Below are 17,213 nucleotides of genomic sequence, written 5' to 3'. Positions count from 1 at the left end.
GGAAAAGGCGGAATCGGAGAGAGGAAAAAAAAAGGTACGCAGTGACCCGCTGACACTCTATCAAGGGCGTGCAAGAAAGCCGTGAAACAGAGCACTCGCAGCGGCAGTACACCACCACCCACACACAGCAAATAATAGTAGGAAGTACACCGTGAAGTGTGGCAACTCCCGGTAAAGCCCGAGGCCACACTTGACAGAGGAGGGAAAAAGAAGCAAAAGCCGAGGTCCCGTGCCCTCCAGCACGCATCGTCTTTTTCTTCCGATGTTCTGTTACGAGGAGGGTCGAGAGGGAGGCGCCTCAGATGGGGCGGGGATGGAGGTGCGCAAGAGTCTGACGTGGCCGTTCTCTGGTGCTTAGAGGAGCAATCGAAAATGTACAGACAGTCACGTCGACACGGCTGATACCTCACTAGGAGAACACGACAAGCAACTCATAGCTCGGCAGTCCACTGAAGCTACACAAAAGGCAGCACCTATTGGACTTCGACAACCTCTCCGCTGAGTTCCCCTTTCCAGCAGCCGTTTAGGAGCCGCTGCAATACTGGTCAGAATTCGTCTGACCTCTCATGGTTGGCTAGTTGTTGCCCATTCGCATCGCGATTGCAGGTTGCATCAAGCACGGGCGGATCACCCAACACTTTGTTTGAAATGGAATCGACCTTAGCAGAGGAAGAGAGCGATATCTCACAGCCCGCATTTGTCGTGTACGGCTCAGCCATCGCTGCGGGAAGAAGGGGCACCGGGGCGAGCCTAGTATTGATGTTGCGTGTGCTGCTAGCAGGATTGGGACTGATATCACCTCGAGGCTGTCCTGCGCTGCCGGCGGCGCCGCCGAGCACTGTCAGAGCTGTGGTCAACTGTCGCGAAGAGCGTGAGAGGGGCGTCGTGGCACTCAGCGGTGCTGTCTGTTGACGGGGCACCGGCGGCGCAGAGACAAGAGCGCACCGAATCGAGCTTCGCATTAGCGTGTTGCTGAAGTGGCTCTCGCCGGCTGCACTGCTATCGAGGCGCGCCGAGGATCGCGTCGTCGCCAAGTTCGCGCCGCCTTCCCAGTAGTCTTTGTACACAGTGATGATTTGCAGCACGGCATCTGCATTGAAATATACCTCCTCCCCTTTCCCTGCCGTGTGGCTCGTCTCCCCGCGCCACACAGAGTCCAGCGTATTCAAAAGATCAGCCGGGCAGGGGTTAGGTTGCGGAAACCGCTCCATACAATTTCCCGGGGCACGCAACGGTAGCACTGTGGCGCATCCACTGGAGGACGTGTACACTGAAAGACGTGCGCCTTGCAGCAAGTACGCTGCGTAAAGTGCCATTACTCGTCCACTCACCTCGACAGAATTGCTGCTGTTAAACATGCCCACCATCGGCGGGTTCGACATTGAGTTGCGCCTCGCCATGAGCGCCTTGGTGACTCCGTCGTCCTCGCCGACGTCGATGAGGCCCTGCGGCTCGGCCAGCACGCTCACGCTGCGCAAGCTGTCTGGCATACACTTTGTCGTGCTGGACTGCGTGACGTAGGGATGAAATGTCCACTGCTGCCGCAGATAGAATAGAAGGCTCAGGGTGCTGTTGAAGTAGCTCTGAAAGGTCTCCTGTATCTCTTTGGACACTGCCACCGGCTTCGAATCACCAACAACGACCCCGCCTTGCTGACTAATCGTAGCCAAGCCACCACCCGTTGAGATGTTGGTTGGCTGCGGTAAAGCTGACGGCAGCAGATCACTGACCATTCTCGCCTGTCTCAGCTGATAGCACAGGCGACGCTGAAGAACCGCGTTGGAAGACGCCTTTCGCAAGCCACTGGTCGTGCTTGCCGGTTCCGGTGTTTCCATTACGTTTGGAGAGAAGCACAGAGCCACAAAATAGCGCATGACGTGAGTGACCTGAAACCGATCGAGTGTAGATGCGAAGTTAACGGAGTTGCTCGGAAGGACGTCGAAATCCACGGTTCGCGTTCGGCGGCCCACCATCAAATTGCTTTTCTCCCGCGCTTTCAGTGAGATCTCTGATCTCTCCGTCGGCGATCGCGCCCCATTCGACTCAGCCTGCTGGCGAATGCAGTTGAGGAACTGCTGCTGAAGGCTCTCCGCACCAGACCCAGCAATGGAGTCGTTGCGAGACGACAGCGATGTGCTTTTTGCGCGGACCACTGCCACTCGGATGGCACGTACCACCTTGTATCTCCGTGGCACGCGTATTGCGTTGGCAGCAGAGCGAATGAGTGCCAAAGCCGACCCTTTCCTCCTGCGGGTGCGTCGACGTGTGCTGGGCAGGTTGAGAAAAATCGGGTACGCTGTAAAGGCGCCGAGCGTAAGGAGAATGACCACCGTCCCCATCGAGAGAAAGGCAAAGCTGCAGCACACAGCTAAACCGAACCCGACCAGCTGTCGGCGGTTGCGCCGGGCTATGTGGGCAGCCAATGCAAGCTCATAGTACGTGTCCTCCATCAGACCATGCGAGAAAAAGATGCGCGCGCGCAGCAGACTGTTCAGGAAGGCGTTCTCGCGACTGTAAAGAAACGGCTGAAACTTGGTGACACCGCTGCCCCCCCCAGGCGTGGCAGCGACACGGGCGGCAGTGCTATCGCTCACAGGAGCGTAGCAGAAGAGCGAAATGTTACGAAGGACGCTTAAGACGCCAAGTGCCACAGTCAGCACGAACAACATGTCGAAGAGATCCGAGTAGAGTGCAATGACAACTGCTGCGAGCGCCATCCCTGTCTTCCGAGGCACGCGCCAGGAAGTCACGTCAACCACGCGCAAGAGTACGTCGACAAGTGCAACGTACGGAAGTAGTACAAAGCGGATGGCTGGTGAATCGAGAGTCTCTTCCGTCAAAATAGCAGCCTCCTCGGCTTCTCCACTCGAAGCACTGGGCAATGGCGCGTCGGAATCCATGGCAGCTGTGATGCGCTTTGTTGTATCCCTGTGGCTGTGGCTCCGTATGGACTTCCCCCTCGGAACGCGTCCGAATGTGTAGCCGTTGAACTGCACAGAGAGAACGGCGCTCCCGTTCCTCTCTCCTCTGCCGAACATAGCATTCGTGATCAAGGTGTCTAGGTTGTGAGCCTCCACGGTGGTCACAACAGCCCGTTTTGCCTGCATCGCAATGCTGACTGTTCTCCTGGCCAACATCAGCTCCCACAGGCTTATCTTTGCAACACCAATGCACAGTGGAGTGTCGTGTCTCTGCCTGCTGACGGTGGCGTTGCCGATCGCTCTTTTCACAACTTGCTGCGTGTCGTAATCAAGTGGTGGGGGGAGCTGCAGCAGACGAATTTTCACGACGCTGTTGGCGGCAGCCACAGGAAGTGCTGCCAGAATTACCTCGTCCACGTCCGCGCTGTGGTAGGCTGTCCCGACAGCACTGTTGTTCCAGTTACTCTTGATGCGCGCCTCATGCTGCTTCTTGTCCATCACGGCACTGAAGCATCTGCTCTCCATCTCAATAAGACTCTCCACCACAACCTGCAGCTTCAGTTCGGCGGTGAAAGGCGTCGTGTGACGGAGACGCAGCAGCGAGCCGCCGTGCCAGGCGCGCCTGGCAGTCTCCTCAGCGCCGCTGCCTTGCCCATTGTATGAGGTGAGGAGCTGCTTAACGCGGTAAAAGCTCTGTGGGTCGAAAGCGCAGGCCTGCTCCACCCCACATAGCCGAATTTCGACATGCATGTTTTCTGTTGCTTTCGGTTCAACGGCTTCAGTTTTCAAAGCAGAGCTGGATGTGGAGCGCCGCACGCACAACAGGTAATACGTCTGCGTGCGCCACCGAGTCCACTCTACGCTTTTTCTGTGTTCCCGCGGCAGCGCAGCGTTAAATATGACAATACGAGAAGCCTACATCATGAGTAGACAAGAAAGAGGAAGGGTAAGAGGGAGAGACAGATATGACGACTAACACAACCGGGAAAGAGGACAACACAACAATTGGGAGGGACAGAGTGGAAGGTGCAGCAATAGACGAGGTCGTAGCGCGTGGAGGACGTTCTCGAGCACTCTCAACACTACATGATCACATCGCCGTACCTTACGAAAAGCTCCCCTTATTTTTCATAAGAGGAATGACGTCATTCCTTGTGCGTGGTCACCGTGTGCTGAACAGCGAAGAAAATTCCATCTTTTATATCCGTTTGTGTGCATTTTAGATGAGGGTCGAGGTCGTCTCTCTTCCTTTGCGCGTGCACCAGGGTCGCACCATCCGTGCCAGTTGCATCGCCTTCGCCCTTCACTCAAGAGCGGCACTTGCTGGTGCTGTTGGATTCCTCTCTCCTGCGGCTGTGAGCGGTGCAGACAGCATTTACACACAGTGGCCACAGGCGCCAGCTGCATTCGCGCAACTATATCACAGAGGAGGCGAATTCATTGTCACACGGCAAACAAATCGTGACACAAGCTCGGTGACCTCAGTAAACTCGCCAAAGACGATGCTCTGGCGCCCCTCAAACTCGCTAGCAACGATATGTGTGGCCTTGAGGAAAAATTGTGCAGTGTCGGCCGTCTCTCGATGGCGCTGTTCTACGTCCGACGCGATCGCGCCTCTAGGCGACTCACTTCGCGGGAGCACCTTGGAACTCGAAACGGCAGCACCTCGTATCGACGTAAAACCCTGACCAAGCTGCGTGGCCGACTCGTCACCATCGCTAGACCAGGATGAGGTGGAGAGCGCTTCAACAAGGGCCTCGACCACCTTTGAGGTCTCTCTTGCTCTTGACTGCGAGTGGCTCCCGGTGCTGGCTCCCACCTTGTCGGCAGGCCCACTCTGACAGACGTTGGCTAACGGTGAGCTGTTGCCGCGCACGGCTCTCGCTTTTTGTCGCTCTGGACTAGGAGAAATGATTGCTCTGGTGCCGATTGGTCGTGCAGAGGCTCGCCTGCTCGGCCAGCGGGGGGCGCAAACGGTTGGAGAAGGAGCAGAGAAGCCGACTGATGTGTCTCGCCTGTTATCTCTCGATTCTGGCGCTGCGTGCAAAAGGGATTCAATCAGGTTCTGCTGAACGGTAACCTCCGCGAGGATGTCCCGCCATGGGCTTTTCTTGACGCCTTGGCAATTCATCGATGGCGCTCACTGTTTGCATCACTCACAATCCTCAGAGAATGTTGACCCCGATTCTTGGGAAGCGGGGTGGAGAAGGAGTGAAGTAGGGAAAAATGTGAAACGAAAACCTCCGCTTTCAGTTCGCTGTGTAATTTCCAGCTGAAGAGCACGCTCCATAGTACTCACGTGTGCTTCTGGGTTCTCGCATTTGAGATCTGCGCCCCAATTGCGTCCAGGCGAGACACCTTTCTGTAAACAACAACGGAGCAGTCCGGTACCGTACATGTCGAATGTGTGTCAGGGAGAGGATAGGAGAAGGATGAGCAGAATCAAGTGAAAAGGATGCCCCAGGTGTATGCGGTCTTGGCCCACTGGCATACGACTGCCGGAACCAGAGTTTGAAATGTAGTGGTAAACCATGACACGCTCAGCGCCTCTCCCCCTTTCCTCCCCCTTACATGGCCCCGCATCCGTATACGGCTGTCGTTATCAACCAGTGTGGCGAGAGGCAGGTGGGGGAGGGTTAAACAACGCCCAAACAAGTGTGCCAGCGCTTCTCTCCCATGCATCCAAGAAAGTTTGTTGTTCGTTCTCTCGATGCCTTACAATTCTCATGTCCTCGCTAAGCACAGCAACAAGGAACGGTTCCACCTCGTAAGTTGTCGAGGACAGGCAGACACACACGCACCCACAAAGCGAGGTGAAGGGGAAGGAAAAAAACCAGAAGCTGATCGGCAGATGATGCCCACCGCGTCTGCGCTGGTCATCTGCGACTCGAGCACCCCTGAAAATCAAGTTTGCCGCACGTCATCAAGTGTCAAGCATCCACAAAAAAGATGGAAAACATTGCAAGTCACCAAGCAGCAAAGGTGCAGACCCGCGTAGAAGCACATAAGGAGATTACTGATTCTTTTTATCTGACTCGACCGCCTCTGCTGCCGGGGCGCCTTCCTCTGCCACATCTGCGCCGCTGTCTCCGTCGAAGCGGGACATGTCAACAGGGTAGATCCAGCGCTGATAGAGGAGAATGGCAAACACTATATCGTCTTGAAAGCAGGCAAGTCGATGAAGCCAAGGCATCTTAATGACAAAGGCGAAGAGGTCGTCGATGACGGTGTTGAGGGATTTGTAGATGAATGTGCGCCACGGAAGCTGGCCGACACTCTTCATTTTGTAGTTGATGAAAATCTGTGGGGTCATCTGCGCAAAGCCAAAGCTGTAGATGAATTGAACTTGTGTGGAGATCAGGAAAGAGTACCAGTTCCGATGTGTTTTGTACAGGGCTGAGTACACAGTGTAGCCTGTCAGAGGCAGAATCATCGCGTAGATAAGATACCGCACTGCCACGTCGTCGTGCTTCTGCGTCCGGGAATCGTACGAGTCGGTAAACCCGATGTCGTACCCGGCAATCCTCCACTTTTTCTTCTTTCCCGCTGACTCCCTCGCTGCCCCCTGTTCCTCCACGGCGGTTGTGACCTCGGCCTCGACTTTTACTATCTTGAGCGTCTTTGCAAGCTTCCAAAACTCCATGAAAGCACCCATTCCAGACGGCACGAGCACGGCCCACGAAGTTTCTTGGCTGTCAAGGAGATAGAGGAAAATAACGGACTGAAAGTAGCAGCTGATGATAATGCTGCGGACGGAGAGACCTCGAAAGTCCTTACGGCCCTTCCAGAATTTCACATCGTTCGAGAAGGCGAGGAACTCAAACACGGAGTGCAGCACCGTCACAATCGCCGTGACCACGAGAAGGACCGGATTCCTCGTGCTTACGTCTAGCAGCATCCTCTTTGTTTCTTCCGCTTCTGAAGCTTTCGAGAAGCCGGCGGTTGCTTGCGTCGCCATAGTCTTTTCGAACTGGGTGTACAGAAGCACCTTCCATCGCGGAAGTGGGGTGAGGTGCACAGTGAAGTTGAGCGGCTGTGACGTGCTGCTTGCATTCAGCTGCACATGATGCTCACGCAGCATCCAAAAGTTGTTGATGTAGAGCGACGGGCCGTAAAAGCCGGGTCGCGACTCTACCACGGGAGTGAACTCGAAGCAAGCGTCCGGAAGAGGGTAATCGAAGAAGACGACAGGGCTCAGTGTCACCTCGGGCTGGAAGTATTGCTTGTACGCAGTGCTGACTGTCGCCTCCACATTCGCGCTCTCACCCTCGCTGTTGTTGCCGAAGAGGTACTTCTTTTGCACAGCGGTATCGCGGAAAAAGCGCACAAGCGGCGCTGTTAATGAAAATGTGTAGTTGCGCAGAGACCACTGTACGCGCAGCGTTACTGTGCAGTTGGCGGTCGCGCACGGCTTCAGGTCGACGGGAATCGTCACGCTCAGATTCGCCGCCGCCAATGCGTCGTGGCTGAACAAGAGGTTCTCGAATTTAAGCGGCTCGAACAGGGGCGGCTGCGTTTCGACTACGACGTTAAAGCGCTCCCCTTGTCGAGCAAGCGGACGTAAACTTGACAGCGTGGACGGCGGCGCTGGCGACTGAGGCTGTACTGACTTCGTGTTTTGCACCGAGACCATCGGCGCCTTTCCAAAAATGTTCATGAACACAAGCGACAGGAACGCGTAGAGCAGCGCTTTCGGCAAGAACGACCTCAAATTTCCATGATTGCCGTTGTCGCCGTCACGAATCTGGCGAGTGTCCGTGTTGGCCATTGTCCCTGTGAAGAACTTGGAAGGTGGGCCAACGTGCTCGCTGCAGCACTCTTGTCAAGGAAAGGTGCGTTCGCCTTCACTGACGCAATATACGCTGTAAAGGCGGTTGCGCCAGTTCCGCAGCGAACCCTTCTAGATAGGTTGAAAAAAAAAAGAACAAACAAGCAGGTGCTTAAAGAACGATTCACAGTGAAGAAAAGAGTTATGGAGCATGCACGTGTTTGGATTTGAAGCGCAGTCGAGGACAACATTTCTCTCCACCATCCTCTATTTTCACAAAGCACTAGGTGGCTCGTCAGAAAGCCCCTCACTTAGGGAGTCGACACTGGAGTGCTATTTGCGCTGCCGGCAATTATTCAGCAGGTTTTTGCCCTTTCACGCAGCGGAACCTGGTTGCCCAACGACTGCCACAGGACGGTGGACCATGCCGACGTGCAGGTGCAGAGCCCTCGCGCAGCCGTGCCACCCATCTACGGTTTGCACCTTTTTTTCCGGTCAACGCTTGTGTCGCCGCTAACGTACAAAGCCAAATGTGGCCCCGGCATCCCACCAGTCTAGCGTGCAGAGGGGAATCTGCGCCACGGTCAGTAGACCTCCCGACAACGCGTTCACAAAATGGGTTGGCGGTAGTGCTCCTAAAAAGCGGGCAAACAACTGTGGACGAAGAGACCTGTCGATGCCTTTGGAGCTCCGTAGAGCGTCGTATGGGGAGGGACCAGCAACAGCGCAAACAACGGCAAACACAACCCACACACACACCATCGTCAATAGTGCTTTCCACGCCGCAGACCGACTCATTGGTGCCCGCTTTCGCCACACCCGTGCACTCGTCAGCGGGGCTACAGAGCCGAGGGACTTGCGGTACTCCACGCGTGCGACATCCAGGTTCCATGGAGATTTGGGGCGCGCAGGCACCATCATCTTTGGTCCGCGTTCCATCGCCACAAGTCGACTCATCTCCGGGTCACGCACCTGACAAAGAACGTCGAGCCTCTGTTGAGATGCTGCCGGCCCGGTACCGGCGCCTCGGGAGACCGCCACGACCAAAACATTCTGCAAGTCGGAACTTGGCGCGATATCGACGGCATCTGCCGACTGGCCGTGTTGCTGGGCGTGCTTTCGGCCAAGCGCAAAGACGAGAGCCTTGTATTTGAGGCTCGCAATATCCATCCATGACACCGCCTCGCTGTCGAGATCGGTGACGACGACTTCCTCTTCCTTTGTTATGTAGGACTGGGCAAAGGTGCTTTTCTCAGCCGTCTCCATAGCATCGCTGTTGGTCGATTGAGCTACTCTGGTCCTCGCGCTTGCAGACGCCGGAACTCCCGGCTCTTCTATTCCAGCAGCTCTTGCTTTCGCGCTGGCCCTCCCATTGATGATTGGTGTATCCCATGGTAACATAAAAAACTGGCAGAGGGCAACGAAATGCGCAATGTACACCACCACTCGGTAAGGACTGGAGATGCGGCACGTGAAGACAAACAGATCATCGACGAGAAACATCAACTCGCTTGTCGCAAATCGCGTCCACGTGAACCTTGCATTCGCTATGTCCATGTACGTGAGCGGCAGTGAGCACTTGCGCATTAAAAAGTTGTCATACGCGTTCGGTGAGAACTTGTACAGGAATGAGAGAACGTAGACGCTACCGTAAAACATGCGGGAGGCCTCTTCCATCGACATCGCGTTATTCTCCCTCCAACGCACGGCAATGCTTGCAACACTCGCGCAGCCCAGCAAGACGAACGCGTCGCGTACCACATCAAAATAGGAGTTTCGCCGCACCTCCTCCATTGACTGCTGCTGCGCAGAGGCTTTTGCCATTGAAAGGGAGTAGTAAAAGAGCTCGACAACTGTCACAATGCTGAAGCCGCTGACAAAGAGGGCCTCATGCACAGTGCAAAAGGCCAAAATGACAATGCTGCACGCGAGCCTGAGCGCGACACTCTTCTTCGCGCTGGCGGGGTACAACCGCAGTAAGATCATGAAGGCATTCATCGCCGCGTCGCCGGATATCTGGAACCCGCGGAACGACAGCAGTGAACGGAGCGCCATGAGACCTTCGTGATACTGGTTTGCGAGAGTCAAGTGATGGTTGCTGCGAGACAGCAGCATATCGTATGCCTCTTTGATCCTCTCTGTCTTTTCCCGGCAATATTGTCCACATGTCGGATTGTTATCTGGATGCCAACGCTTCATCATAGCGCGATACCCTCGCGTGATCTCGCCGGGCGTCGCCGTTGAGGGGACCTCCAAAGCCTTGTAGTAAGCATCTGTCTCAACGTCAATAAGCACCCGCCACATGGGCCATATGCTCCATAACACAGCGAGGAAAGGCACAAGGAGTGCCAGAATGCGCGCTATCAGTTGTACTCGGCTGCGAAAGCGATTTTCAAAGAGACGCTTTCTCTCAAGATACTCCCGTAGGCAGCAGTCTAGCCACTCTCGTGAGAGATCCTCTTCCGCGGCTTCATCATCACGCGGCGGAACCATGACGCGAAGGGTGGCGTCTGATTTCGACTTCACCGCAAAAACTCGCCCCATTCCCTTCATCCGCTCCGCAAACCGCCGAAAGTCACTGTTTTTCCCGAGCGCCTCGGTCGAAAGACCACGAGACTCTCCGATCGCGTCGACTTCCATGCTTTTAACACCACCGTTTTTTTTCATGTATGCAAACCTTGGTAGTACAAGCAGTAGCCAACGCTAAAAATAGACTTTGAGAAGTCTATTGATTACAAACGGCTAACAGCTCTGACAGCCAAGAACAGCAGAGGAAAAGACAAGAAGTCAATGAAGACATTTATCATGGACATTTATTCTCGGCGTCCGTTTCACCTTCCTCAGCACGCAGTTTCACGAACAGAAAGCTTGCCAAACCCATCGAGTCCCGTGGTTCTGCGTCCTGACCTCTTGTGCCCACTCTCATTACAGAGTAAACCTCAGCGCGTGGCACCTACGCCCAGGTGCCTCCCCTCATCTCTGTGTAGGGAAGCTAGGCAGCTCCTGTTCCGCCGAATGCACGGCCACTGGAGGCGGTGACAGGGTCAGGAGCCTACGACATGGGTGAGTCGGAGCAATTCACCGCTGCTGATGCCGGCGGTCAGCTCCTGGATGGCGTTGCGTCGGAGCCGCCTGCGAAGCGAGTGTGGGATAGCAGAGCTCGGGGTGGAGGCCGTGCTCAGATGACGGAGTCGGTGCACTGCTGTACCGCGTGCCTACGACTGCGTCGCACCACACAATAGGGCCGTGTCAGCGCAAGCAGACTGGAGTTGAGCTCGTGTTGCATGGCCGGATGGGCACGTCGAGCTCGAAAAACTGTGGCATCCGCTTGACGCGTTGAAGTCGGGCCATAGCATTTTCATCTCCACATGTTTAGGCAATATCATCAACTGTTGCCCAAGTCAGTGAATCTTTTCGTTTACCATGTCAACGTAGACTTCCGCCAAAAAGTACATATCAAGCAATGAAAAGCGCATTTTTACTCTGTCACGTATAAGCGCAAAAGCAGATCAAAACGCAAGCAAGGCAACGACTTCCCCTTGAACCTTTTATGCACAGCACCATAACTCAGAGGGCACCCACTACGGTTTTGGAATTGCCACACGCACGCACCACCTGGGCATTTTAAGCGAACCGCGGTCGCTGCGCACTCTGGAACCCGGGCCGCGGCCGCGAAAGCGGCGGCAGGTGCGTAACGCCTTCCAGCTCTTCAGAGAGAGCAAATATGTCAGCACGGTCGGCGGGCTTTTTCGTTAGCATTTTTGTGCGCACAATGTCCATGAGAGCCCTAAACTCCTTGGGACAGCCCTCCTGTGTTTTGCCCTTGTATCGCTTCGGGACTGCCGCCATGACCTCCATCGGGTTTGCGTCAAACGGCATCTCGCGAAACACCATCACATAAATGATGACACCAAGTGCCCAGATGTCAGCTTTGGTATCGACGCGATCCTTCGACCACAGGTCCAGTGATTCAGGCGGTCGGTACAGAAGCGTCATCCTTGACCCCAACTCTGACTCAGCAGCAGACACCTCTTCCGCTGACGTGGGTGCGTAGAACTGCCGCGTTGCGCTTCCAAAATCGCATAGCTTCAGCCGGCCTGTATCGGTAAACAAAAAATTGTCAGGCTTGATGTCCCAGTGGGAAACAGGCGGTGATTGTGAGTGTAAATGGCCGATTGCATGTACAATATTGTCGACAATTTCGAACACCTCACGCACCGAGAAAGGCTGCGGAGACCGCAGTCGATTGTTGATGTACTCCTGCAAGGAAGGACCCTCACAGAACTCCATCACGACCCACATCTCTGGCAACGGCACTCCAGGTCGATAAACTACTTCAGAATCGAGGTACGTTACTATATAGTCATTGGGGCAAACATCCCGGTGAATGCTCACCTCTTCGACAGCTCCCTGCTGTTGTTGCATTTCTGAAAACACATACCGCTTCAACGCGACCCGTTGTCCAGTGGCGTTGCTGTATCCTTCATACACGAAAGAGTAACCGCCCTCGCCGACGAGTTTCACTGCGGAATATTCCTCGCCTTTCACCGCCACTCCAGACGGATGTGTACTTGAGATCGATCCTCTACCGTATGAGCTGATGAGGCCATGGAACGGTTCAGGACACAGTGAAAAGTGATTGCCCATCTTCGCAAACGAGACGCGTTCCGCTGATTCTAACAAAAAATGCGAAAATGCTCCCCGGAACACATACTTCAGGACAAGTACGACAAGAAATGCAAACAGGGGAGACACATCGGTACAGAGAATTGCGTGGAAGAGAAGAAAAAGCTCAAAGCAATGATGGCACATGTCCTCCAGTTCGGAGAGTAGCTAGGTTACAGCCGCCCGCGCAAGAGGAGGCCACTACCGAGGATGAAAAGTGGGTGAAGAAAAGCGCAGACGCGCTTTTCTTCACGGTTCCAACTAGCCGAGAGGGTAACACGGTTAGCCTGAATCAGCACGACGAGGGGCACGTTTCTCTTTTTTCTTGCGGACTCATTAGTCAACAATTCACGAGCAGGGTCTTCGCAGGGCAGTTTAGGGATAGAAAAAGAGGAAGTGCACAGTAAGGTGTTCTGTCCATGTCTAGTTGTAGGGGCCAAACATGAAGCTTACAGCGCCAATTTAGCATTTTCAAAGTAGCGGCGACCCAGTGCAATCACGAGCCGCAGCTTCATCAGTGCATGAAACGTACTCCACTGCATCAGATGCTCACTTTACATTCCATTGAGAAAAATTCGCAGCAGCCATCGATTTCACTACAACTTATTTTTCTGTTTCTCTGCTGTAAGCGCTACTCTCCAACGTGATGGGGCGAAAATAAGAAGCAGGTGGCTCCTTCACCTCCGCACCTGGATGCATCAATCAGATTAGATTTTCAAGATACTCAACAATAGCCTCGTGTCTCCACAGCTTTGGTGGATGAGCGATTCGCGTTCCCCCAAGAGCCAACGTCTCTAATTTTTGACAGTGAATCAGTCCCTTGACGCCCCGGGCGTCGACCTCTGTGCCAATCAGTGAAAGCCATCGAATCGATTGCAAGCATCCAAGCGGCAGAACATCTGTTATTCGGACGCAGTCGTCCAAGACAAGCTCCATCAGCGAACAGCATGAGGCCAGACCCTCTATTCCTGAATTCGTCACCTTCGTACTCCAAAGATGCAGCTCCAAAAGATTAACCAAGCTCCCGAGATGGTTGACATTGGAAACATGAACGCAGCCACCCAAATTGAGCTTTTCGAGTCGCTCGCAATCAGCAAGCGCTGCAATACCAGCATTGGTTACAGATGTTTCATGTAAGAAAAGCTCGCGAAGCTGTTTCAACGCCCCAAACGCGTTGACATCAACAATCTCTTGGCACCCTCCCAGATTCACAATCCGAAGATGACTGCATTTTTCAACACCTTTCAGCGATTCACTTGCTATCGGGGTGCGGCACAGCAGTAGGCGTCGCAACTCTGGGAAAGCACTTACTCGCAGAGCGTCGATCTTGCAGCAGTCCATCAAGCTCAGTGTCTGCACTGAATGCGTGCATTTCAGGTGCTCCAGCCACGAGGTCGCCACATTTGTGTTGTCGAGAACCAGACGGTGCACTTCGGTCGTTGGCATAGATTCGAACATCGCGTCTGACAAACAAAAGCAGTCAGATATTTCGAGTATCTCTGCTGCTGTGCTAAGTGCGCTGATAAATTTCTCAATTCCACCATCACAGCTATCAAGAGAAAGGGAGTTCATCAAGGGTAGGCGAGGTGCCAACTCAGCGTTTTTCATGTGCAGTTTGCCCAGACGTAATGAGATGACTTCGTTCTGAAGAAGACAGAGAATGTCTAGTATTTCGCGCTGCACTACATCGTCGACTTCATCGTCGCTCGTGAGCTCAACGCGTGTTACTCTACACATTGACCACGTGTTTCTTACTGTGCGAATCACCCCGCAAGCACCCAAAGGGGCATTGTGTGCTGCAACCGTAACAGGGCCCGAGTAGCACCACCAGCTGACAGGAGGAGGCGGTCCATCGTCAGCGATGGTGATGTTCATCTCAGCTCCTCCATACCTAAATGAAACTGATCCGATCGTGAGCCCTTCAGCCGTCAACGCTAATTTTCGCGTAGCAGGAGAAAGAGAATCCAGCATAAGTCGTCGCCGTGTTGACAATAGGGAACGTTCCCCGTCGTTGTGAAACTGGCAGACCTCTCTGAGCAGTAGGAGTGCCATCAGACAGTAGGATAAGTCCGCGCTCTCTGTGACTATGCACGATGATGAAGAGCTGCAAGCAACAGGTGAAGAAGCAGTAAACAGATATCTTTTGCATCTGATAACGAACTTCACATAAAACCCACATGTCGTCGCGAACGCCGATTCACACGAACCACACATGTGCCAAAACGTACCGCTTTGCAGTGACTGTCAAGTCGATTTCGGAGCCTCAACCTGCAAACAGAGGCACCAGTCGCCGAGCCGCCGTTTCAAACTGTGTCGGTTGCCTTGTCGAAGCTGATGCGGCAAGAATTAAGATTGCAAGTGCGTCGTTCTTCTCACCTCTCTTGTTACTAAGTCTCTGCGGCCATCGCCTTTGTAATTCAACTACCACACAGTCGCCTTTCCCTTTGATTTGATGACTCTGCTAATCGGTGTCACCGAGGAGACATCGCTTCCATAGTGGGAACTTGATGTCCGCTCTCGAAGTAGGGGAACGATTCAAGCGTGTTTGCACCCTTCTAAATTGCCCATGAAAATCGCTTTCCACCTGCCCCCCCCCCACCACCCCGCACACACACACATTTTCCCACAACAGTTGTTCCCTCTTGACTCGCATCCTCCCGACACCAACCTCACTCCAGCGAATTCTCCAGGTTGTTTGCAGCCTTGTGGCATCATTGAAAGCCTCAAGGGGCGGTGAATAGTACCTCTCGGCTCCAATTCCACCCATGCTACTGTCGCCTCCTTTGCTTCTTAATGCGCAAAGACATTGAGACTATTACGCAGCTTCTCTTTGCACCACTACCATCAACTCTCTTTTTGTATTGGATATGCAACGTCAGTTTCATGACAGGGGAGACCTCAGCGCGTGGCACCTACGCCCAGGCGCCTCCCCCCATCTCTGTGTAGGGAAGCTAGGCAGCTCCTGTTCCGCCGAATGCACGGCCAGTGGAGGCGGTGACAGGGTCAGGAGCCTACGACATGGGTGAGTCGGAGCAATTCACCGCTGCTGATGCCGGCGGTCAGCTCCTGGATGGCGTTGCGTCGGAGCCGCCTGCGAAGCGAGTGTGGGGTAGCAGAGCTCGGGGTGGAGGCCGTGCTCAGATGACGGAGTCGGTGCACTGCTGTACCGCGTGTCTACAGCTGCGTCGCACCACACAATAGGGCCGTGTCAGCGCAAGCAGACTGGAGTTGAGCTCGTGTTGCATGGCCGGATGGGCACGAACAGCAACGGAGACAAAAGAGTTGTTTAACAGCCCAACTGGCGCGACAGACATGCCTTGGAGGCATATATATAAATGTGTATGTATGCATGACGCCACAGCATAAAAAAGGCTGAAATTCTCCCCACAGACAATGCGATTATAGTGTTGCTTTTGTTGAGTACGCATATATGCTCACGTGTCATGAGACGTCTTTCTGTAGCCCCAGAGTTGCTACTTTATCACACTTTCTGTTGCTCTCGACTCTTGCTCTCTGTGCTCACCTTCACCTCGCCCTATTTGCTTATTGGGGTTTTGCGTATTCCGTCGCAGGGCCCTTTCTCGCCATCTTAGCTCCTTGCTTTCTCAGAGGACAAGTATTTTTCCCCTCGTTTTGCCATGCCGTGCTTTCTCTCACTTGTGGGCACTGTTGCCCTGGGTGTGGTTTTTTTCAAGGTTATCAGCTTTGTCAAGGTCAACTACCTGACATCCCTTAACATGAAAAAGCGCTACGGCAACGCCGGTGACTGGGCAGTTGTCACGGGTGCTAGCGAGGGTATTGGCTACGCCATGGCCCTTGACCTTGGCCGCCGTGGATTCAATGTGTGTGTCATTGCACGTACTCTGTCGAAGCTGGAAAACGTTGTCGAGGAACTGAAGCAGCTCGGCGTGCAGGGCAAGGCCATTTCGTTTGATTTCGCTTCAGCGACCCCCAAGCAATACGATGATATGTTTGCAGAGCTCGACAAGATTGAGATTGCCGTGCTCGTCAACAACGTCGGTGTTAACTACACCTATACCAACTATTTCGACGAGGTAGATCTTGAGACGGACCTCCGCCTGCTCAAAGTAAACTGTGAGTCCAGTGTCCGCATGACCAAGTATGTGGTGCCGAAGATGAAGGCGAAGCGCTGTGGTGCCATCGTTATGCTCGGCTCCGTCTCCGCCGTCACTCCTGCCCCGCTTCTGTGCACGTACGCAGGAACGAAGGCCTTCAACTTGTCTTTTGGCTCCGGTCTCTACTACGAATTGAAGCAGTTTGGCATTGATGTTCTTGCCGTGTCGCCAAACATGGTGGTGAGCAAGATGACGCAAGGTCTTAGCTCCCGCAAGCCACGTGAAACCTTCCTGATGGTGAACGCTGACCGCATGGCGCACCAGACGCTTGACAAGCTGGGGTCTGTGCCTCAGACTCCCGGCCACTGCAATCACGCCGTTCTGGAGGCAATCGTGAGGGCACTACCCACCGGTTATGTATCGAACAAGATCTTGGAGACGCATAAGTCCATCAAGCGTAAGGCTGAGCGAAAACGCGAATAGTCTCCTCTGTGCGCTCTGCACGGTGCTACGAGAATTCTTTTCTTTTTCTTCGCCGTAAAGCATGTTGTACTTGAAAGCTCCATTTTTGTCCTCTCTGTGCTTTCGCTTTCTTCACACTGTGATCCCTATGCTCTTTTTTTTCAATGAACTGCCTGTTGGCCCGTTTATTTGCTGAGCAGTTTATGGAAGAACGACGCGGTAAAAAAAAAAAACCTCTTTTCTTCGGGCTGTGTGACTGCTGATTTTGACTTTGTGGGGCTTGGGGTACGGGTGAGAGATCAGCCCAAGCCCTCGCAGTGA

General features: G+C 53.9%; 6 protein-coding genes across 6 annotated transcripts; 1 reads left to right on the top strand and 5 right to left on the bottom strand.

Annotated features, from left to right (window-relative positions):
• Nucleotides 1–545: 545 nt before the first annotated feature.
• Nucleotides 546–3,671, bottom strand: LMJF_34_0060 (conserved hypothetical protein; the record flags this gene model as incomplete). Its single annotated transcript, XM_001686043.1, has 1 exon — nucleotides 546–3,671. One exon carries the CDS (start codon nucleotides 3,669–3,671, stop codon nucleotides 546–548), a length of 3,126 nt encoding a protein of 1,041 aa, XP_001686095.1.
• A 2,263-nt stretch (nucleotides 3,672–5,934) lies between these two features.
• Nucleotides 5,935–7,689, bottom strand: LMJF_34_0050 (conserved hypothetical protein; the record flags this gene model as incomplete). Its single annotated transcript, XM_001686042.1, has 1 exon — nucleotides 5,935–7,689. One exon carries the CDS (start codon nucleotides 7,687–7,689, stop codon nucleotides 5,935–5,937), a length of 1,755 nt encoding a protein of 584 aa, XP_001686094.1.
• Nucleotides 7,690–8,202: 513 nt separating this feature from the next.
• LMJF_34_0040 (conserved hypothetical protein) lies at nucleotides 8,203–10,242 on the bottom strand (the record flags this gene model as incomplete). The annotated part of the gene is made up of 1 exon (XM_001686041.1): nucleotides 8,203–10,242. One exon carries the CDS (start codon nucleotides 10,240–10,242, stop codon nucleotides 8,203–8,205), a length of 2,040 nt encoding a protein of 679 aa, XP_001686093.1.
• Nucleotides 10,243–11,313: 1,071 nt separating this feature from the next.
• On the bottom strand, nucleotides 11,314–12,501 carry LMJF_34_0030 (putative protein kinase; the record flags this gene model as incomplete). The annotated part of the gene is made up of 1 exon (XM_001686040.1): nucleotides 11,314–12,501. The coding sequence occupies one exon, from the start codon at nucleotides 12,499–12,501 to the stop codon at nucleotides 11,314–11,316; it is 1,188 nt and encodes a 395-aa protein (XP_001686092.1).
• Nucleotides 12,502–13,056: 555 nt separating this feature from the next.
• Nucleotides 13,057–14,091, bottom strand: LMJF_34_0020 (hypothetical protein; the record flags this gene model as incomplete). Its single annotated transcript, XM_001686039.1, has 1 exon — nucleotides 13,057–14,091. One exon carries the CDS (start codon nucleotides 14,089–14,091, stop codon nucleotides 13,057–13,059), a length of 1,035 nt encoding a protein of 344 aa, XP_001686091.1.
• Nucleotides 14,092–15,992: 1,901 nt separating this feature from the next.
• LMJF_34_0010 (conserved hypothetical protein) lies at nucleotides 15,993–16,913 on the top strand (the record flags this gene model as incomplete). The annotated part of the gene is made up of 1 exon (XM_001686038.1): nucleotides 15,993–16,913. One exon carries the CDS (start codon nucleotides 15,993–15,995, stop codon nucleotides 16,911–16,913), a length of 921 nt encoding a protein of 306 aa, XP_001686090.1.
• Nucleotides 16,914–17,213: the final 300 nt, after the last annotated feature.

Source organism: Leishmania major, chromosome 34 (genome assembly GCF_000002725.2).
Source record: "Leishmania major strain Friedlin complete genome, chromosome 34".
Classification (NCBI taxonomy): domain Eukaryota; phylum Euglenozoa; class Kinetoplastea; order Trypanosomatida; family Trypanosomatidae; genus Leishmania; species Leishmania major.
This window is presented reverse-complemented; position numbering and strand designations above follow the sequence as displayed.